The sequence below is a fragment of the Varanus komodoensis genome, unplaced genomic scaffold, assembly GCF_004798865.1.
Source record: "Varanus komodoensis strain SLA01 unplaced genomic scaffold, ASM479886v1 scaffold20_1, whole genome shotgun sequence".
NCBI classification, from domain to species: Eukaryota; Metazoa; Chordata; class Lepidosauria; order Squamata; family Varanidae; genus Varanus; species Varanus komodoensis.
The window spans coordinates 13,304,243-13,325,481 of NW_025335587.1; the positions used below are offsets into that span (position 1 = coordinate 13,304,243).

General features: G+C 54.1%; 1 protein-coding gene across 2 annotated transcripts; it reads left to right on the plus strand.

Moving 5' to 3' along the window:
• Positions 1 to 3,560: 3,560 nt before the first annotated feature.
• RCC1L (RCC1 like) lies at positions 3,561 to 21,060 on the plus strand. Of its 2 annotated transcripts, XM_044430064.1 has the most exons (12): positions 3,561 to 3,976; positions 6,278 to 6,407; positions 6,837 to 6,965; positions 7,412 to 7,478; positions 8,600 to 8,651; positions 9,468 to 9,552; positions 10,748 to 10,929; positions 14,835 to 14,919; positions 16,254 to 16,427; positions 17,562 to 17,647; positions 20,141 to 20,232; positions 20,275 to 21,060. In XM_044430064.1, exons 1-11 carry the CDS (start codon positions 3,569 to 3,571, stop codon positions 20,216 to 20,218), a joined length of 1,476 nt encoding a protein of 491 aa, XP_044285999.1. In that variant the 5' UTR covers positions 3,561 to 3,568; the 3' UTR covers positions 20,219 to 20,232; positions 20,275 to 21,060. The 2 variants fall into 2 exon arrangements, with proteins under 2 accessions (XP_044285999.1, XP_044285998.1); XM_044430063.1 differs by having other exon boundaries at positions 20,141 to 21,060.
• The last annotated feature ends 179 nt before the right edge of the window (positions 21,061 to 21,239 follow it).

Consider the following 21,239-nt stretch of genomic DNA (forward strand, 5'->3'; position numbering starts at 1 on the left):
CCCGAATTCTTTTACCCGGCTGTGCCAAGAATGAAGCCAGATCTTTCTTCGTGCAAAGCAGAGCTGGCACTGCCTGGGCTCTGTTCCAGCCTGCGATTCCACCTAGGTCAGCGTAGACACAGCGACTCTCCAGCGTTTTTGAACAGGAGCCCCTCCCAGCCACATCTTTCCTAGAGATTATGGGGATGCAATTTGCGGGCCTGGCTTGGAATTCTTGTGTTGCACCGTTTCAGTGGAGAGCAAGGCCAAAATCATCCGCACATCTGGGTGTGAAAGCTGGGCAGGGAGGAAATCCGAGAGGGAGAGAAGGCATGTGTTTGAAATTTGCTTTGCAAAAGTCCTGGGTCAAAAGGCAGAGGAGCGAGTGGGTCCAACAGCAAATCAAGCCAGAACTTGCCCTGGAAGCAAAGTGGAAGAGACTGGATGTGTCCTGCTTTGGGCTCATCATGAGAAGGCGAGATTCTCTGGAGAAAACCAGCGTGCCCAGGAAAGTGGAAGGCAGGAGAAGGAGAAGGAATAGATGGAGGAGGAGGAACAGATGGAGAAGACCAGCTAGGAGATGGACTGACTCCATCAAGCCATATCCCGGAGGTTGCAAGCACTGAGCTTCAAGGACAGGGCCTTTTGGAGGGCTTTCCGTCAGAGGGCTACCAAAAGTCAGAGACAATAACACATTGCAGCAGGAACGCCCTTCTCTTGAACCAGTTTCCTTCTTGCAACTTCCTCGTGTTGCAACAGGAAACATGGTTTAAGAGCTTGTGCCAACGGCTTTGCGGCTTTTTGAAGAGAGGCTTCCAGGCGACGACACACAGGTGTCCTGGCAGGCAGGTGGTGCAGCCTTCGGAAGGACAAGAAGATACCGGGGGTGCCAAAAAATGTATGCACAGTTTAAGAGATGTTAGCTATGTATCACTTTTCGAAGCTGAATTGAATTACGGTAGCAATGTGTAGTGTGACGTTTGCTCAAAAGGTGGCGGTACTTCAGGAAGAAGCTGAGATGGCACACATAGCGATACAAGCAGACACGTTGGTCGGCGGTGCTCAGGCAGAAGTTCGCCATAATCAGAAGTGCCTGGATGCTGCTGGGAACCACTTTGGCACCTCTTGTAATTGCAGAAGTCAAATTGTCTTGTATTCATCTTTTGTTATCAGCATATATATTTGCAATTTCAACAGTTTTCCTGTCTTAAAATTTTTTGGCACCCTCTGCATTTGCATGGAAGTGGAGATCCCAGGTGAGGCTGTACCACACAGAATCCAACAGCGGAGGGGCAGGTGTGGGATGGGGTGGGGGGCGAGCTATGGGGGTCTTTGGAGGAAAGGGGCAGAGCAAGGAAAGCGCTTGATCTGGGGGCAGCCTGGCAGGAGGCCAGGTCTGGGACTGAAGGAGTGCTGGAGCAAGAGGAGACCTGGGCGGTTTGGGCAACCGCATTCGACCAAAAGGGGTGATGACCGAGACGCGACGCTTTGCAGAATGTCAGAAATGCAAAAGAGTAAAACCACGTGCCGGGGGAACTGGAGAGCAGAGACACCACAGGATGTGTGCCCTGAAGAAGAGGGAATTGTGGTTACGGAGGGATCTTCCCGCTCCACATCCCAAGACCCTGAAGCCTATTTTTGTGACTTCCATTTCTCCGTGTGATTCTCATTGGTCGTACGGCAGGCTGGAATTTCCAAGCTACTGAATTTGCGCTGAGTCAGAGGGCAATTTTTAGCTGCCCATCCTAAGATGCAAATGCTCTCTCCCGGGAAAGGCCCATTCTGCGGTTGGTGGCAGGTTCCACGCCAAGTACCCTTTGATAGCACCATTACAGGTCGTGATCCTCCAGAGGTCAGGCCTACAGGTCCCATCAGCCACAGCCATCAGGGGCAATGATGGGGATGATGGGCCTCGTGGGCCTGAGGATTTGATTGCAAGCCCGACAGCTTTCCTTCGATGCTGAATTATTGCGCTGCAGATCATTTCATTTACACCCCACCTTTCCTCCTCTTGCAAGGAGCGCGGTGTAGTTCGCAAGGGTCTGTTCCTCTCCATGTCACCCTCGTAGCAGCCCCGTGAGGTGGGCTCGGCTGAGAGTCGTGGCTGCCTCGAGTGAGCTGCAGTCCCAGAGAGCTTCTTGGTACGAACGGTGGGAGACTTCAGCCCTCAGAACCGACTTTGCCTTGGACTCCAGGGAGATCCGGCCATGGCAGCCCAGTCAGAAAAGGAGACACTTTTGGATTAAAGAATGCCAAGCCCAGAAACTTGTTTGGAGCAGTTAGAACTGAGTGACGTCCTTCTGTTCAGCTACGTAGCTGCCAGCTCATGTTCTTCCAGTGACTATCAAATGTTTGGATTCCTTGCAGATCTACTCTAAATCACCCAGGGACCCAAAATGCATCCAAATCTATCTTCTTAAGCAAGCAATAATAGCCATTCATTCATTCGTATTATATCCCACCTTTTTTCCTTCAAGGAATCCAAAGCAGCTTACACAATCCACCTCCGCTCTTATTTTATCCTCACAAGAGCCCTGTGAGGCAGGTCAAGCTGAGATTCAGTGGCTAGTCCAAAGTCATCCAGCAAGCTCAGTGAGGACTAGAACCTGGACCTCCACTGTCCCAGTGCTCTGTGCCATAGTTCTTGCTAGATGCATCCTCTCTCATGATCTGTCTCATCCCGTTTTGAAGCTCCTAGAACCTGGGGCCACCTTCTGAAAGTCTGAGCATCTTTCCTGCCACTCTCCCAAAGTCACTTCTTTCGTTACCAAAACATCCCTTTCTCTCTAAAGAGCTATGAGCTTCCAAAAGGGCTGGCAACCAGGTAGGAGAGGAAAATCTGTTTTTAAAATAACGCATATATCATCCTAGCAGGGCCAGGATTCCTCTTGGGGTCTGGCAACTTGCAATGCGAAGAACGAGAGGAAAATCAGCCTACAGCGCTACTCCATCATATTCCACGAGGGGCTTGGTCTATGCAACGGGCATATACTTATTACTTTATCGGGGCTATATTGGCGGGGAAGTCTGTAAGGAGTCTGTGATATCAATTCGATATTAATCTGATAGCGCATCATTGTGTTAATTATAATAACTGTTTCGTGTTTAATTATAAGAATTGTTCCGTTTTTATTTCTTCAAAAAGTGTTCGTTCAGCAATGCAGTTCTGCACATGTCTACTCATATGTAAATCCCGTTGCGCAACATGGAGCTTACTCCCAGGAAAACGGGCATAATTTTGCAGCGTCTTACCTCCCGCAGCATCGCTAGCAAAATGCCTCCAGCACGTGCCTCCGGGGTCCAGCCCAGCCCACGTGACATGCCACTAGCGAATGAGAAGCGGGCAGAGGGACGGAGGCGCCCGGCTCTTGCCTATCGAGTCATGGCCGCCGCGGGCAGGTCGCCTGTGCGCCTGCGCACAGCAGCCGGCCGCGTTACGCCGAATGGGTAGGGGTCACGGTGCCGGGGGCAGTCGGACTGCGCCTGCGCCTGCGTGCAGGAAGCGGAAGTTCGGAAGGGGAAAGGGGGGGCAAGATGGCGCCGGCCGGGAGGCGAGGGGCGCCGTGGTGAGGTGGCCGGCCGCGGCGTCATGGGGCGGGTGGGGCCGTTGCTGGCGAGGCCGGCCGTGGGGGCGCTCTCGCTCCGCCCGAGCGGGCTGCTGGAAGGCGCCCTGCGTCTGCTTCCCTGCCGCGGCTCGCCGGGGGACCCTCGCCGGGCCTCCCCGAGCGCCCCGCGGAGGCTTCTTTTGGAGGCGCCGTCCAGAGGCCTGGCCGAGGCAGCCGGGAAGAGCACGGCCAGGGCCATCCGGGAAGCCGACGAGGCCGCCCCCATCGTCCAGTACGTGGGCGCGCAGGCCAAGAGAAAGGACCGTGTGTTTGTCTGGGGCTTCTCTTACTCGGGGGCGCTGGGCATCCCCAGCTTCGTTGTCCCGGATGCTGCCTGGAAGAAGCGGAGGAGGGTCCAGGCCACGCCGTACCGCCTGGAACTGGAGGAGAAGGTGAGGGGCAAAGGACGTGCTTGCCGTCTGCCTGATGTTCGTGTGTAGGCTCTACTGTAGCCGCGGCAGCAACACCATCTACAAGAGGGAAGCGGCAGTGGACCGGGAGAACCCAAAGAGCGGGGAAATACAGAAAGCGGTTGGTTTTGGGGTTTTTTGGGAGGTGGGGAGCAGCCTAGGACCACTGTGCTGTGGCCTCCCAACGTAGTCTGGGCCCTTCAGAGCCCTGGCCCCGAGAATCTGTGAGCTGGAACTTGGAGCGGCCAAATAGGGGCATCCCAGGATGAGGATGCTTACTGGTTCCTCTTGGTGCCACAGGCTCGGTCCCTCCTCCTCTTTGGTGCTAAGTCGGGATGGCTGCAAGTAGCTGCCTAGAATAAATACATGGGGCAGGGTGGAGAATGCTGCCGTCCTGCTCCGCTCCATGTATTGCGTGTATGTGAGCCTTGGAGCTTACACTGAGAGTGCAGAGGCATTGGATTGTGCCCCAGGACAGCTCTGTGTATGGATATCCTGAAATAGGCACTGAACATGTGCAGTGTGAGCACAGAAGTGGGCTGAGCTTTGAGGGGAAATGGAAAGCTACAGGAAAGAAGGAATCCTGTATAGCAGCAGCTGCCCTGTACCCACCCCATCATTTTCTTAAACTGCTCTGTAATACAGTTTGCAAATTAAAGGGGCCCACTGCCTAGAAAGCATTGGTTTGGGGCAGCCGGATGAAACAGTTAAGGGGGGGTTAGGATTGTGGAGACCCCTGTTCAAATCCTCATTTGGGCATGAAAGTAGAGAGACAATTCCTGCCCATAGCACTTTGGAGGAAGGGCAGGACAGAAGCGTAATGACCTGGTAGCCAAATATTTGCTTTTTAAGGGGAAAAATGCTTTTATGCTCTTTTTCTGCATTTTCATGCACTCAGGACTGGTTTAGATGGACTTGTGTTACCCTGGGAAGTGTGCAGCTCGTTTGCATGGTGGACAGGGCCTTATAGGGCCCTGGTAGAGGGTGTGCGGACTGGGCAAGCTGAAAAGGTCTGCCTGGTACTCGGAAAACACCCAAGGGCTGGGGCAGCTTGCTGCTAGCTTTGGAGAAGGCCAAGAGCAGGTTAGTGTTGACAGGTCAGACCTGAGGAGGGCTGGTGGAGCGTAGGTGGAGCACCCCACTTCTCTTTCAGCCTCACTCACCTGCAAGAAGCTCTTGATCGCTTGTGGTCACCAGGCAATGCATAAATGAAAGGCTGGATTGCAGAATGGTTGGGAATATTGTGCATTTGCATGAGAGGCAGTGGCAGCGGCACTGGCAGGGCGGTGGAGAGCGAGAGGAAGAATTGCGTGCAAGGCAAGAAGCTCCTCTGGCAAGGAAGGCAGAAGGCTGTGGGTTCAGTCCTTAGACTCTTCAGAGAAGGGCTGGAAGAGAGCGTCTTGCTCCCGGCTCAGGGAAGATGCAGCCAGTCAGAGCAGACAACGCTGGTTTGGCCGAGTGCTACATTCATATATTTTAATACTGATGAATATGGGGAGAACATTGTAGGAGTAATTCCTTCCATTCTGTGCAATATGGAGTCTTTCTATTGTCACCTAAAATGGTACTTATTCCCTGCCTGGCTGTAATCAATCCTTCAGTGAAAACTTGCTAGTGAAACCCCCTCCCCCACCCCTCGTGGCCCTTCCATGGAACGCTGTCTTGATTCATAACTGTGCCACTCCTGCATCTTACCTATATATCTTTCGAAAGCAGATGTGGTTTGATTTTAAATTTTCTACATCTGCTGCTGTTCATCTTATGTGAAATGTACAGTGATGTCTGAGCTGAGGCAGATCTTAGTAGATGGTAATTCGGGAGTGAACTGGTCTCTTCTTAGGAAAGATGAGGCACAGGAAGCACTGTGTCAAAGCTCTCCCTGTGCAACCGTCTCCAGATGCGTTGGGCTTCAAACTGTCCGATTGCTGGCGGTTGTACTATGCCGTGAGAAAGTCTGCCAAGCCGACTGGTGGAGTTTGTCCCTCTCTTCACCCGTGCCCCGCGTGCTTGTGATGGTGATGGAGAATGAGCCTCCCTCCCTCTGCAGCTGGCATGCAGCTGGACTGTGTGGAGGCAGGGCCACCGTCTCCCCTCCCTCTTCCTCCACATGTCTAGTCACTCGGCTGCAAGGGGCCCAGTTGGACGTGGCTCCCAAGACTGGTTCACCTTTTCCGTTCCTCCCCAGGTTGCAAGCGCTCTTTGTGCTCCTCCTCATCTCTCCCTCTCCCCCCTTTCATCAGTGCTTCACCAGAGCCAATATCTGCTTCTGTCTTGCTTTGAAAGATCTCATCTGTTGCCTGCGGCTACGGATTCACACTCCTGTCCTCCAGAAAGACTGATCTCACCAAGGTCTGGGGCACGGGCCTGAACACCGATTCCCAAATCGGATATCACCAGAGCAGGAAAGACCGGAGTATGTATGCAAAGGGTTGCTGAGGCTTGTACCTTTTGCAACACTGTTTCTTTTAAACCCAGGCTTATTGTATTGTATTGTATTGTTATTTTATTTTAAACAGGAGTAAGCTTCTTTTATTGGTATGCTTAAATGGCTTTTGGTCATATTGGTGTACAAAAAAGACTAACTCTGAAAACGTACATATAAATGAAAACAGCTCCTGGAAGGGGAGGAAAAGTGTCCACAGATTTAAAATTGCAGCTAAAACGGTGGGCAGGGGTGGGGATCACCTGGTGTCAGACAAAGACCGTTCTTTGGGTTCCAGGCACTCCCAGCATTCTGGGAGTCCCACCACGGTGATTGACTGTACTCTGTGTGTACTGTGTAAAGGACTCATGGATATATTCTTACGCAATGTGTTTCTCTTTTGTTACATGTACAACAAAGCTAAAGGCTACCACTATGTCTTGGAGCCCAGCCCTGTCCCACTGCCCCTGGACAGGCCTCAGCAGACTCGGGTTTTGCAGGTATCCTGTGGGAGAGCACATTCCTTGGTGCTGACGGATGCCGAAGGAGGTAATGGCAGTAGCCCTGTATTGACACGCACGGAGTAGGCATGTCATGAGCGGAGCCGGCTGGAGCCGGGGGTCAGACTAGATGGCCCAGGAGGCCCCTTCTGACTCGCTCTGATTCTGTCTTCAGCTTCAGGAAAGCTGCTTTGCAGTACTGACTTTTGGGCAGCTGGAGTTTCTGTGTGCATGCGTTTTTAGGCCTGCTCTTGCTTTTCCCACACGGCCGGCCCCATGAATTGACTCCGCACATTGCTGTTAGAGATGCTTGCCTGCTGCTGTGCAATCCCGTCTTTTCAACCAGCAACACGTTCTCTTCCGTGTTTGCATTATGGGCAAATGGGGGGAGGTGGTCAGGTGGTGGATGTCCAAAGGAGGAGCCTCTTACCCTGAACCACGTGGCCCGGGAGGTGCTTGGTGCTTGTCTGATGGCATCCCTTGCCTTTGTTTCAGTCTTCAGCATGGGCAACAACTCCTACGGGCAGTGTGGCCGAAAAGTGATCGAAGGTGAAATTTACAGGTGAGTCCATCTTTAGTTTCCTCTAATGTACCTCCAGAGCAGGTTTGCCAAACTTGAAAGGAGTCACAGGGTGGCTGTGCCTGGCTTAGGTAGCTTCCACGCCATTCAGATGTTTAGTGGGGAAAAGCAGGGCTAATCTGGTTCCTTTGCCTTGACATTTACTACTTCCACCACATTTGCTTGCAGGAGGTGCTCTCAAACCTCTTCTGGTCAACCAAGCCACCAGCTACCAGTTCCTTGACCTCGCAAGAGCCTAGTGCAGGAGTGGTGAACCTGTGGCACGCATGCCACAAAATCGCCCTCTTCTCAGTGGAACTTGAGCCCTGTATTAGGGTGTGGGGTGTGCACCAGGGTAGGGTTAGGGTTAGACAACTGAGGTGTCCTGGCAGGATTTGGATGGTTTGAATGTGTTTAGAATGGGCAGAAATGTTGAGCTGTGCCGAACAAGCTACTCAAGGAAGCCTTTTTCAAAATCGCACTCTTTTCAATGGTATTTTAGCCCTATATTAGGGTTAGGGGAGTGCACCAGGGTAGGCTTAGGCCAGTGGTGGCGAAGAGCCCTCTCTATCGGCACGCGAGCCCAGTCGCCCCAGCATCTCCCCAGCAGCCGAGCATTGGATAACAGTGCACATAGGGGCCATGCGCATGCTCGGAAAGGAGTAGCGGTACCAGGCAATGACGTTATGAGCTGCAACTCATTAGCCCCGACTCGTCCGAGCTTTCGCATGGCTTGTCAGTGTGCTGCCAGTTACATACATACATACATACATACATATATATATATATATATATATGTTCTTGGACTGGATATTTTCAGGTTTTATTGCAGTGTTGGCACTTTGCGATAAATACGTGGGTTCTGGGTTGCAGTTTGGGCACCCAAGTCTCTAAAAGGTTCGCCATCACTGGCCTAGTGATAAGCCAATATTTAAAATGCCAGAATGTAATGCAGAAAGGTGGTGTGTAAAATGTAGGGGGTAAAACTTTTTAAAATGCTGTCAGAATTGAGTTTGGCACCTCTCAGTTCTTTTCCTTGGTGAGGGTGGAGGAGAGCCAGTGGGAGCACGTTCCTGCTGACTTATTCTGCTTTCTTGTTATGTTCTTTTCCGGGCAAAATGCAGTGAGAGCCAGCTAATTAACAGGTTGCAAGGTTTTGAAGACCGAGTTGTCCAGGTGAGTAACTCCTCTTGAATTCCTATGATTCCTGGTGTGCTGCTTCTGGCCGCGTCGGATCGATTTTCAGGTGAACCTTCAAATTGGGAGCGGTCTTAGATCATGTCAGGCTGGGCTCTCAGGCTGAGCCTTTTCCAGCCCTGTCTGGAGCTTTCTGGAATTGGGACTTCTTACATGAACGGCGGCTGCTCACGCTGAGCTCTGCAGCGTCCCAAACCAGTGATACAAAATGGCTTTCCAGGAAGGCGCCCCTGCCTTGCCAAAGGCAATTCGTTCAGAGGGTCTTGTGGGGTCTAAAGAACCGGCAGCACGTCTTTTGGGGCCAAGCCGCTTGAGCTGCGTGCAGCATTGAAGCTACTGCAGCCCATAGTCCTAGAGCTGTAACGGGGGAACGGATGAGCTAACCCCCCACCCTTGCCAGACGGTTTTCCTCACAGCAACCCTTTGGGGTCGTTCAGGCTGAGAGGGAGGCTGACCAGGGAGCTTCCCAGCCGAGGAGGCGAGCTGATCCCACGCGTTCCTGGTCTCATTCCGAACTCCCTACCCTAGTGTCCTGCAAGAGTGGTGGACAACAACCCCTGTCATTCCTGACCACTGACTGGCCCTGGAGGGGACAGTTGTCGACACATCTGAAGGGCATGAGGCTTTCACATGTGGAAACGTCCGTGTGCAAGGAGCGCAGGAGTAACTCAAGCCGGGAGAAGGCTCGGCTTTTCAGGACGGGTTGTGTCTCGATTGATTTGCTGCCCAGCTGGCCAGTGTCCTCAGGGGATCGTTTCATGATATCCCGCTCCTGCTTGCCTTTTTCCCCCGTAGGTTGCCTGTGGGCAGGATCACAGCCTTTTTAGGACTGAGAGAGGAGAGCTCTACTCTTGCGGGTGGGGAGCTGATGGCCAGACAGGTAGGCGGATCCCAGGGGGTTGAGAGTGGGGGGGCCCTGGTTCTTTGTCACAGAAACTAGGGGTGCTGCAGAAGCATCTCTCCCTCACCCCCCATGGGTTTTTTCCATGACTCTCCATCTCTAGCAGGCAGTGAGGAGATGGAAGGAAGGTGTGTGTGGTGGTTTTCTTTGGCAAATGCCTCAGCAGGGGCGTGGGAGAGGGCTGCCAAGGTATATGGCCAACTAGATAGTGGGAGGTCAGCCTCCCTCTCCCATAATAGGAGATCCCAAAGGACTCAGCCCCCCTCCCCCGGAGGAGTGTGAGACACCAGGGTGATCGCTGACTGTGAGTCCCAATGGCCGGTTGCCTCCGTACACCTGCAGCAGGAGGCAGGAGGGTCCATCCTGCGGGCTCCCAGCTTGCCACCTGGTTCCCACCCCCCACCCATGTGGGGAATTAGAGCAGTGAGGCCTCTGGTCACACCCAGCTCTTCTATCGGCAACCGCCCGGCCACTTCTGTCCGGCATCTTGTTACGCATGCGATGGAAGGATGAGAAGAACAAAGGGATATGGCTCCTCCCTGCGAAAAGCATCTGGGGACCGTAAAGGGGCCCAAGTCCCCTTCCCAGGAGCATGGGGTCATCTTGGGCTACAGCGTCCCAGGGTGCTGTCTCCGCTTAAGAACATTCACTCCTGGCTGGCGGAGAAAAAGCCTGCCAAATACTGTTGGTTTCTCGAGTTGTAAGCACCCTTCAGATGAGTTCTCGGCACACCTTATGAAGTGTGTGTGTGTGTGTACGTACTAAACAATTAATGGCTTTGTGGGGCTGGCGGCCGAGGGGAGTGGCTGGGTGGACAGGAAGCTGCAGTCTTTCTCCTTCCCGAAAGGTCGACACTTAATACTGCTGCACAACTCTTGAGAGGTGCTCATTTGCGACTTCTCCACGGAGTTCGAGGCCGTGTCCACAGCCCTTCTGCTCCTGTTCGGTGCTTGCAGCAGCTCGGTGAGGGACTGGCCCCAAGTCACTGGGAACGTGCTTCATGCGAGTGGGGGCTTGGGAGAGGCGCCTTGAGGTCCAGGTCTGTGCTGTAGCCACTACACCGCCCTGCCCTCCCGAGTCCCCAGAGGACGTTCAGCAGTGATCCTTATCTGCAGCCGTCTCTGCTTCACTGTCGAGATATGTGAAGGTGTGTTTTGCTCCCTTTCGAAACCAGGCCTGGGCCATTACGAGATCTCCTGCACCCCCACAAGAGTGGGCGGCGACATTGCCGGCGTCCGCCTCAGCCAGGTGACCAGCTGCGGGGATTGCTGCCTCGCCGTGTCTGAGGACGGGGACCTCTTTGGCTGGGGGAACTCGGAATACCTGCAGCTGGCTTCGGTCACGGAGTCGACCCAGGTTAGGACAGCTAGGGTGGGATTCATGTCTCCGCAACACGTGAGCATCCCGTGCAGCGCAGGGGGCTGCCTCTGCCTGTCCCGAGAGAGCGGAACGAGGCTCTTCCATTCGTTATTAGTTTTAGTGTCGGGCCAGCAAAGGGGGTTGGGGGACTTTCTGCTTTGGGTACCCAAATGACTTGCCTTGGGCTGGCCTTGCAGCTTCGGCTGGTGGGATCTCGCTTGCCTGTGAGACTCTCGTAACCGGGAGGATTAAGTGAGGGGTCCAGATGAAGTCAGTTTAGGGTGGCACATTGAGAAGGCTGGGACTTACTCCTGACCCATTTAAGTCCCGTTCCTGTCAAGGCTCGGGGCCTTGGGCTTGATGTCATCCAAGTGGTTCGAAAAAGAACTGCACCCCGGCAGGGGCCAGATGTCCAGGTAGGCTTGTCAACCACCCCCCGGGCCTCTCGGTGCTGTTGCTTAATGCCAGGTCGGTCCATAATAAATCATCACTCATCCACGATTTGATCATGGATGAGGGGGCCGACCTGGCTTGCATCACAGAGACCTGGGTGGGTGGGTGGGGGATGTCTCCCTCTCTCAACTGTGCCCGCCTGGGTGTCTGGTCGAGCACCGACCACGCCTGGAGGCGGGGGGGGGGGTCGCTTTGGTTTACTGAGCCTCTGTTTTCCTCACGGGGCTTCCTGTTCTCTCGAGGCCAGGTCTAGAATGCCCCCACTTGGTGTTGGGCGACCGAGACAGATTGAGGATTCTGTTGGTGTACCATGCACCCTTCTGCGCAACACACTCCCTGCCTGAGCTGATGGAGATCATCTTGGATCTGGTGTTGAGGACTCCCAGGATGATGGTCCTGGGGGACTTCAATCTCCACGCCGAGATGGTTCTGATGGTTCTTGGCTTCCATGACAGGCATGGGGCTGTATCAACATGTCACTGGCCTGACCCATGAATGTGGACACATTCTGGACCTGGTTTTCTTGACGGGGCAGGAAGAGGGGGATCTGAGGATGAGGAATTTATATCAGACACCCCTGTCATGGTCAGATCACTTCCTTATGAGGTTTGAGCTTGAAAGCGGCCTTTTCCTCTGTAAAGGTGCGAACCTGATTGTGCTGGTCCGCACCCAGAGCCGGATGGATCCGGATGGATTCCTGAAGGCCTTGGGGGAATTCCCAGTTGATAAGGCTGGTGCTTCTGTCGATGCCTTGGTCGAATTGTGGAATGGGGAAATGACTAGGGCTATTGACACGATCGCTCCTAAGTGTCCTCTCCCACCTGGCAGAGCCCATTCATCCCCCTGGTATACACCTGAACTATGGGCGATGAAGCGGGTTGGGAGACGTCTAGAGCGTAGGTGGAGGAAATCACGGGATGACTCTGACCGAACCCACTAGAGAGCTCATTATTGAGCCTATGCTGTGGCGGTGAGGGTGGTGAAAAAGAAATTCTTCTCCGCTTCCATTGCCTCCTCACAATGCCGTCCGGCGGAGCTTTTTCGGGTGGTACAAGGGCTGGTTCATCCGGGCCCCAAGAAAGACTCTGTACCACCCTTGACGGCCCACTGTGATGACTTTGCCAAGCATTTCAGGGAGAAAATCGCTCAGATTTGTCACGAGCTGGACTCCACTAGTGACTCAGAACCTCCTGAGGAGGTGCCAATGTTGCCGTCTGGTCCAAAATTGATGGATGAGTTTCAGTTGTTGCGGCCTGATGATGTGGACAAGGTGCTTAGACAAGTACGCCCTACCACCTGCTTACTAGACCCATGCCCATCTTGGCTACTCAAGAAAGCCAAGGACGCGATTGGGACCTGGATCCTGGAGGTTGTCAACGCCTCTCTGAGGGATGGCCAGGTACCTGCCCCTTTAAAGGAGGCGGTAGTCCGGCCAGTCCTAAAGAAGGCATCCCTGGATCCAGAGATGGCCACCAATTATAGACCTGTGGCCAACATCCCGTTTCTGGGCAAGGTGTTAGAGCAGGTGGTGGTGGGACAACTTCAAGCTCTCTTGGATGAAGCTGATTATCTGGACCCATTTCAGTCCAGCTTCAGACCCGAGTACGGTACTGAATCTGCCTTGGTCGACCTGTGCAGGGAGAGAGACAGGGGAGTGCGTCCCTGTTGGTCCTCCTTGACCTCTCAGCGGCTTTCGATACCATCGACCATGGTATCCTTCTGGATAGACTAGTGGGATTGGGAGTAGGGGACACTGCTTTGCAGTGGTTCCGCTCCTATCTCAATGGCCGATTCCAGAAGGTGGTGCTGGGGAGTTCTGCTATGTCAGGGAGTTCCGCAGGGGTCCATTTTGTCCCCCCTTGCTATTCAATATCTACATGAAAGCGCTGGGAGAGGTCATTAGGAAGTGTGGGCTGTGGAATCATCAGTACGCTGATGATACCCAGCTCTACCTCTCGTTTTCCACCAATCCAGGTGAGGCAGTGGCTGTACTGAACTGGTGCCTGGCCGAGGTAATGGGCTGGATGAGGGCCAATAAACTGAAGCTCAATCCAGACAAGACAGAGGTCCTGTTGGTAGGTGGGTCGGGCTTTGGGGTAGGGGACCTGGACCTTGTCCTGAATGGGGATGCACTCCCTCTTAGGGACAGGGTCTGCAGCTTGGGAGTGCTCCTCAACCCAGAGCTCTCGTTAGAAGCTCAGGTGGCGAGGAGCGCTTTCCTTCAGCTTCGGCTGATCCATCAGCTGCATCCCTACCTGGAGAACGACTGCCTGGCAACAGTAACACACGCATTGGTCACTTCCCGATTAGACTTCTGTAATGCGCTCTATGTGGGGCTGCCCTTGAAGATGGTCCGGATACTTCAGATGGTGCAAAACAGCTGCCAGGTTGCTGACAGGGACTGGGCGTTGTGCTCACATAACTCCAGTCCTCCATCAGCTTCACTGGCTCCCCATTGAAGTCCGGGCCCAATTCAAGGTGTTGGTTATCACCTATAAAGCTCTTAACAACTTGGGACCTGGTTATCTAAAGGAGTGCTTGCGTCCATATATGCCCTCCCGCCCCCTGAGATCGGCAGCAGAGGCCCTTCTCCGGGAACCCTCCGCGAAAGATATTAGAAGGGTGAGTACCTGGAGGAGGGCCTTTGTTTGGTGGCGCCCCACCTATGGAATGCGCTCCCTAGAGAGGTCCGCCTGGCACCGTCGTTATTTATTTTTCGACGCCAGGCCAAGACCTTTTTATTTAAATGTTATTTTAATTGTTGATTGTATTTATTGATTTTATATCTGGGCCGAGATGTTTCTAGATTTTTAAGGTAATTGTATGATTGTTTATTTGTTTTGGAAGCCGTCCCGAGGCTTTTTGCAAATGGGACGGCATATAAATGTTCCAAACAAACAAACAAAACAAAACAAAAATGTCAGAGCAGCCCCCAAGGATCACCCTGGCCAGAGGCATGGAAAGGAATCCAGCAGCAACCAAGCCACAACTGAGAGAAGCTGCTCGGCCTGCGCCTTAGGAGGTGGAAGGCTGAGCTTGAAGGCTTGGTGGACGGGGAATGGCTCTTCGGTGCTGGCTGAAGGAAAGGCCAGCCAGGATAGGAGCTGGAAGACGTGCTGTTGGAACAGCAGTGCAGAGAGTGAGACCCCCGAGTGACTGGCGGGGCCTGTTGACCAGGGATCTTGGTAGCGCCGTCAGCCATGACCCCTGCACTTCAAACAAAAAAGGACAAAGAATCCATGCAAGTGGAGGTGATCGCTTTGTTGGATTCTGCAAACCGCTTCCCTGGCATGGCCGTCAAGATTGAGGGTTTGAATTTTTTAAGTCAAGCTCTGAATTGTTATGCTCCTTTGTTTTTGCTGCTTCAGACTCAAATGTGGAACTTGTCCTCTTGAACGTCTGAAAGGAAATGGTGTGTTGGCCACCTCCCAAATTTCTGTCTTCGGCAGGTCAATGTGCCACGACACCTGCCCTTTCAGGTTGGGAAAGTGAAGGAAGCGGCCTGTGGAGGCACCATCAGCGCTGTCGTAAATGGTGAGCCATTTCTAGCCCAGCTTCTCCCAAGTTTGGGTTCTGTCTTGATTTGCAAATGGGTGGGGGCAAATGGTGGTGGTGCCTGTATGGACACAGACCGATGAAGCCAGTATTGGGACGGTTGGTCGAGAGGTCATTTCAGTGCACGTGGCGAGTCAGCCCGAGGGGGCTTCCACTACCCAAGCAGGGAGGAGTGTTGGCTGCAGCCTCGCAAACCTGGCGTGCCCCCCAGACCCTTTGCCGGGGTTCTGGGCTGGTTTTGTGTCGCAGACCCTGTACTCCTGTGCTGCATTCTAGAGATGGCCTTGGATTTTGTGTGTCAACTTTGCCATGTTCCTGCCAGACCTATGCCAAAATATTTTGTCAGTTTTATGCCAAACCCCCCTTGTATGTGGAAAATAAGCAGTCAGGAAGAAAGTTCGGTTAGAAATCTCTCCCTGACACTCTAGTCTTCCTTGTTTTCCTGCATGAGGGCTTACCTATTCCAGCGTTTTTCCTAGACCCGCAAAATAAAATCCCTCTCTAGAAAAATAGCACACTGGGGAAGTCTTCCTTTTTCGTTTGCGGGAACTTTGAGTGTTTCTGGTCTTGCTTGGGACCCATCTGCTTGAAGAACGACCTTCTCCCATATTGCTTTGGCCACACACGAGATCTGCTGCAGGGTCTGTCTCAGGTTTGACGTGCATGAGGGCTTGGTGGTCATCCCAAGCCCTGTGAAGTTCCCTTCCCATGGACCGGTGCCTCTCCCCTAAAAGCGTCAGTGCTTAAAAGCCATGTAAATACTGTGCAGTTGACTTGTGAGTCCCAGGCAGATTCTTGATCTCCTCTAAGCTTGCTGGCTGTTACGGCCTGTTGCTGACCTTGCTCTCGTCTGAGTGCTCCTGCAAAACATCTAAAAATAGCATAAATAAAGCAAGACACAGGCTAACCACCATGGGGAAGACAGGGCGCTGTTTCTGCCCGCCAGTGGCTGTCTGGGATGGGCCGGAAGGGGCCGCCCCTTTCTCTTTTTACACATCTTAATCTAGCCTTCCCAAGTGTGGCCGGCTGCGGTTCCCGTCACCCCATTCCTGCTGGCAGGAATGATGGGATTGTTGCCCCTCTAGTCAAAAGGCTGGGGGGGGGGGGGGTTTCAGCAACCGTAATGTCCAGCTGGCAAAGTTTTACTTGTGGTGGCAGCTGAATTCTCTCCTTTCCAGCGGACAGGGGACGAGGCTAAGTGGGGGGTACTTGCCTCTGACAGATAAAATGTTCAGCTGTGAGGTCTTGCTGGCTGCACGTGTGCGAAGGACGGGACGTGTCCTTGCTAAAGCCACCTTTTTCATCCGTTCCAGAGGAGGGCCACGTGTTTGTGTGGGGCTACGGCATCCTCGGAAAAGGCCCAAAGCTGATGGAAACGGCCACCCCCGAGATGATCCCGCCCACCCTCTTTGGCTTGTCCGACCTCAGCCCGGATGTCCACGTGGTTCGGATCCGCTGTGGGCTCAGCCAGTTTGCTGCTATCACTAGTAAGTGCCTGGCGGTTTTAGGTCCCTCTGGGGTCCAGGAGACTCGCAAGGAAGCCGGTATAGAATTGCAGCTGCCGTCTTACCACCCTATGGGAACTTTTCTCCCTGCCTTGTTCCAAAGTCTGAGGACGAGGCAGAAGCTTCCCAGCGCCGGGTTCCGTGTTTCCTACGATGGAAGATCCCTCTCTAATCCCGCCGTCGTATTTGTGGCAGCTCTCTGTGGGTCCCAATTGCTCTTTGTTAGCACCGCCTTCTGGCAGTGGCCGGAATGGAAGCCGTTTGCTCAGAACCTCATGTCGGCCTCCTCTCGTGTCTCAGCCTGGCTGGCCGAAAACTGGGGGTTGGTCTGTGAGGCCTGAGCACTTGGAATCCTCACCAACATTTAACTGTGCAGGCACCCAGCGTGCCAGTGAGCAAAGGCTCTTGAGTGGAGATGGGGAACGTGCAAATGAACCACATCTGGGGGGCCGCGACTCCCATGCATATTGGCTAAGGCTGATGGGAGTTGTAGTCCAACTGCATCACGGTGGGGTTCATGCTGTGCATGTGCAGGGGCAAGGGGAGGCTGGAAAGAAGCGCTGGTGTGTGCCGAGGAGGCCGAGGGAAGGATGGGAGTAGCCCAAGAATCTGGTGCAGTGAGGTATGGCTTTGATGAGCCAAGCCGGACTCTGTAAAGTGGAAAGCGGAAGAGGAGGGCTCGGAACGCTTTCACGGGCAGGACAAATGTGGTGCATGCTGCCTCCAGCAAGCCGGATACCCAGGGACTCCCTGCAGGGGGCAGCAAAGCAGCAGGAAGTGGGAACTTTGGTGTGTCGCTTCTCTCTTCCCTTAATGGTACAGACAAGCTTTTACAAGCTTAAAACAAAAGAACAACACGTCTGTTAGCATTGTGGTGAATGTTCTTTGGCTCTGTTTCCCAGGAAAGCCGGTCAGTGGCTAAGATCTGAGCGGACAGCAGGCGGAGGGGACAGACAGGCAAGAAGGTTCTGTGCAGGGCGGAAGGGGCTGGGGTCGGGGTTTAGTAGAGGGCACCTCGAAGCAGCAGAACGAACGGATTTAGAATTTACCCTGTGCCCAGCGTTGCCTGCAGGAGGTGCCCTGAGTGACGGTGTGATGCCTCTTGCCCGTTTGCAGACAGAGGAGAGCTCTTCGCGTGGGGCAAGAATGTGCGGGGGTGCTTGGGAATCGGCCGAATGGAAGATCAATACTTCCCGTGGAGGGTGAGTAGTCCCCGTGGCCCCCAGCTGGGCGGCGCCACTAGCCTCGACGATCGGAGTACCTCGCCTGCAACCGGACGTCACACTGCGGGTGGGTTAGCCAGGGGTGAATGAGCTGAGCCTTCCTCCGCGCGTCCACACTTCTGTTCCCTGCCTCCTCCTCCTCCTCTGTCACGGGCGGGAGCTGCCCTTCTGCTTTGCATTAATCACAGCCTGTCCTGTCATCCCGCTGTGTCTCTTAACTTTGTCCAGACCCAAGCAAGCCCACTTGGAAGTGACCCTCTTTGAAATCCTCTCCCTGACCTGTGTTTGATCTTAAATATGGTTACTTTCACACTCCACCTGGCACTGGCATCAAAGAAAGAGACAGGGTGGAATGCCCCGCCATGCCAAACCACAGTTTAGTGTGACATCCGCATCTAGCAACCGTGGGCAAGGATTTCGCCAGCTCCAGGATTGTAACGTGGGGGCCTTATATGATTCTGGGAGCATCACAGTTCACACGGAATCCTCAGGAAGGAATATTCATGGCCATGTTGCAAGTCAACACCTTGGAGGTCCCTTCCCCGTGAAATATTCTGAAACCGCTTCCCAAAGAACTCTGTTTCACACCTTCATTGCACCTCTTAGTAAGGGCTTTGATATTTTTGTATCGCAGACTGCCCAGAGAGCTCTGGCAAAGGGGTGATACAGAAAGGGTGGTGAAAAGGAAAAGAGCCAGGTTGTTAACATTGGGAGTTGCCTGCCCAAAGACGTGCGAATGACTTTACAAAGGTGTTAGACGTGCCGAGGAGGCGGGTTCCACCAGTCATGATGTCCAGAGGCAGCTCCCGGGCAGGAATCAACGTGCCTTTGAAAACCGGGTGCCGGGAACCACTGAGAAGGACGACCGTCTCTCTCCTGCCCTTTTGGCAGGCCTTCCAGGGCTGGGCCGCTCGAAGAAACAGATGCCGAGTTCGTTAGACCTTCAGCCTAACCTAGCAGGGCTCTTAGCTCGGCTCCAAAGTCGGGCTACCTTTGCCGGCCAGGATTCCGCAGGTAGTTGGGCTTCATGTGACTGTTTTGGGGGGTCCAGCAGCCAATTGGATATCACTGAGCTATGAGCTCCCCCTCCCCCACCCGCAAATAACATTGAAGATCACCGCTTTTCACCAGTGGATGCCTATTTTTGGCAGGAATGCTACTTAGTGGGGTTTTCCAGTTAAGCCCTGAACAGGAGGCATGGCGTGGATGGGGCCTTGGATTCAGCACCCAGCAGCCCCGTCTCATTTCCGCGGGAATGCTGCCTGCCACCAGAGCGGATGCTTGGAAAATCCACAGGGCCCTTGCTAAGGGAGGGCAAGATCCCGTGGACTTGGCCTAGTTCCGAATGGGAGTGACAGATGGAGAGAGACAGCGGGCTCCTCCTGACGGGCGTTTTTCACCTCTGGCCTCGGCAGGGGAGCCAAGAAATAGGTCAGGAAGCTGCCAAGTCAAGCCAAGCATCATTTGGGCCGCGACTCTCGGCCGCCTCCCTGAAAGGGGAGCTGTAAGAGAGGTCCTTTTCCAAATTTGCTTTTACACAAGCAGCGCCCCCTTTCCCCCGTGCTCTTGTGTGGGATGCCGCCAGCTGGCGTGGAAAGAAAGGCGCTTGGAGGGAGAGTGTGTTTGTGTGCACAGCAGGAGTCCAGGGCTGCATCCCTGGGCTGCCCATGTGAAGCGGGGGAGGGGGGAGATGATGCAGCAGGTCCGGGGGAAACTTCCTAGATCCTTACACATGCGGAGCTCATGCCCAGCGTCCAGAGGGCCATCGGTTCTCTGCTCTTGCTGCAGGCCCTGCTGGGCCAGGTTGGAGTCCCCGTCGTGGCAGAGGTCGCCCTCCTCCATTCAAGACTCGGACCAGGAGGTCAAAGTCACCTGCTCAGCTGGGGGGCACCAGGGGCCATCGGCCCAACACTTGCCAAGGAAGCGGAATTTTCTCTTAGCGGCGGGGAGAGAGAAGGGCAGAGGCAGAAGGGGGAACTCTTATATCGTAAGCAGGAGCTGAGGATTCCAAGTTCTCGGAGAGCAAATCGTCTCGTTTTCTTAGCCACAGGAGTCACTCCGGGCGAGTCAGGGCATTGCAGTGCTGACTTGCCTACCGGGTCAAGAGCTAATGTACCTGTCTGCTCAAGGAATGCCCTGTTGGGGCTAACAGGTGTGGGGTTGCTGCATCCATGGGCCAAGGTGCACAGCAGCTTCTGCCCGTGGCAGACTCTCCATTTTACTCCCACCTCTCCACCTCCTGGCCCTGAGAGGACAAAACCAGACCCGGGCGCCTGGGTGGAGCCGCACGATCTCAGGCCCGTCTGCATGGCGGTGGTCCTGGGACGGACGGGATGCCGAGCCCCAGGCACCGTTGCCACGATGACTCCATGTGGACAGTCCGGTCCATGCGTGCCTTACTGATCTAGAAGCTCTTGCTTTTACCTCGAGAAAGGAAATATTTATGTCAGGGGTTTGTTTCCCCTTGTGTAGGTGACGCTGCCCGGCGAGGTGGTGGATGTAGCCTGTGGGGTCGACCACATGGTCTGCCTGGTGAAATCCTTTGTTTAGCCATCGTGCCTGACCATACCGGACAACGGGCCAAGCCTGCAGCGTCGGCAGCCCCTCGGTGGTGATGCCGGGCGGTCCCAGCAGCTGGAGGAGAGAGTGTGGCAGCACCGCGCCCGCGAGGAGCAGCCGGATTCCCTTCATTGCCAGAGGGAGCCCCTCACCGTCTCCAAAGCCAAGTAGTCCCATTTCGGGGGGGGGGGGAGGCGCATTTACTTTTGGGGTATCTCTGAGGACTTGTAGCGGCCTGGAAACAGACCCCAACGTTCAGTGGGGCAAATCAGGTTGCTAAATACTCTTGGGACAGGCAGTCCTGCTGGAAGGAAGCTGCTCTGAGAAAATGCAGGAGGCTTTCTGGCATTCAGTTTGTTATTGCTCCAAGCTGCTCACTAGGACTGTTTCGGGAAGTCTGACACCAGTTCTTGGGTAAGACACGGATTCCCCCAGCGAGTGCCTTCCTCCACTAATCCATGCAGGAGAGGGGAAAAGGCAGCAGCCCATCCCTGCGATGCAGAGAGCTCTCCAAGAACACCCTTGTCTCCCTGGGTTCATGGAAGCATTGCCGGGGGGCTTTGTAGTCCCCGGATGCTGCACAGCCACCTTTACTTTACAGACCTGCGCGCACGTTTCCTTGTGCACACCTGTGGCCGAGCGTTACATGGACAAGCCTGGTCGTCCCCTCCTCCCTCTCTCGACGTGGCCCCGAGCGGAAGAGAGGAACTCTGCAGTATTTAATGAACTGTATTTTATCATCCACCTTTGGGCAAAACTGGCTGCTTGTATCTTTGGTTGAGGGGAGTAAACTAATTTCTAACACCGTTGGTCAATAAACATTGTTCCAATAATCTTCAGAACAATTGCTTAACGAGGGGCTAAAGTTCAGCGGCAAGCCAGAAGCGTGGCTCATGGTCGCAGAGGGTGGGGAATGAGGGTGTCTAAGAAACAGCTACAATGCAGGGGTGCTGGTTTCATTCTCCCCTCGTCCAGGAATGCAGCTGATGGCCTTAAGCGTGCCATTCCCGCC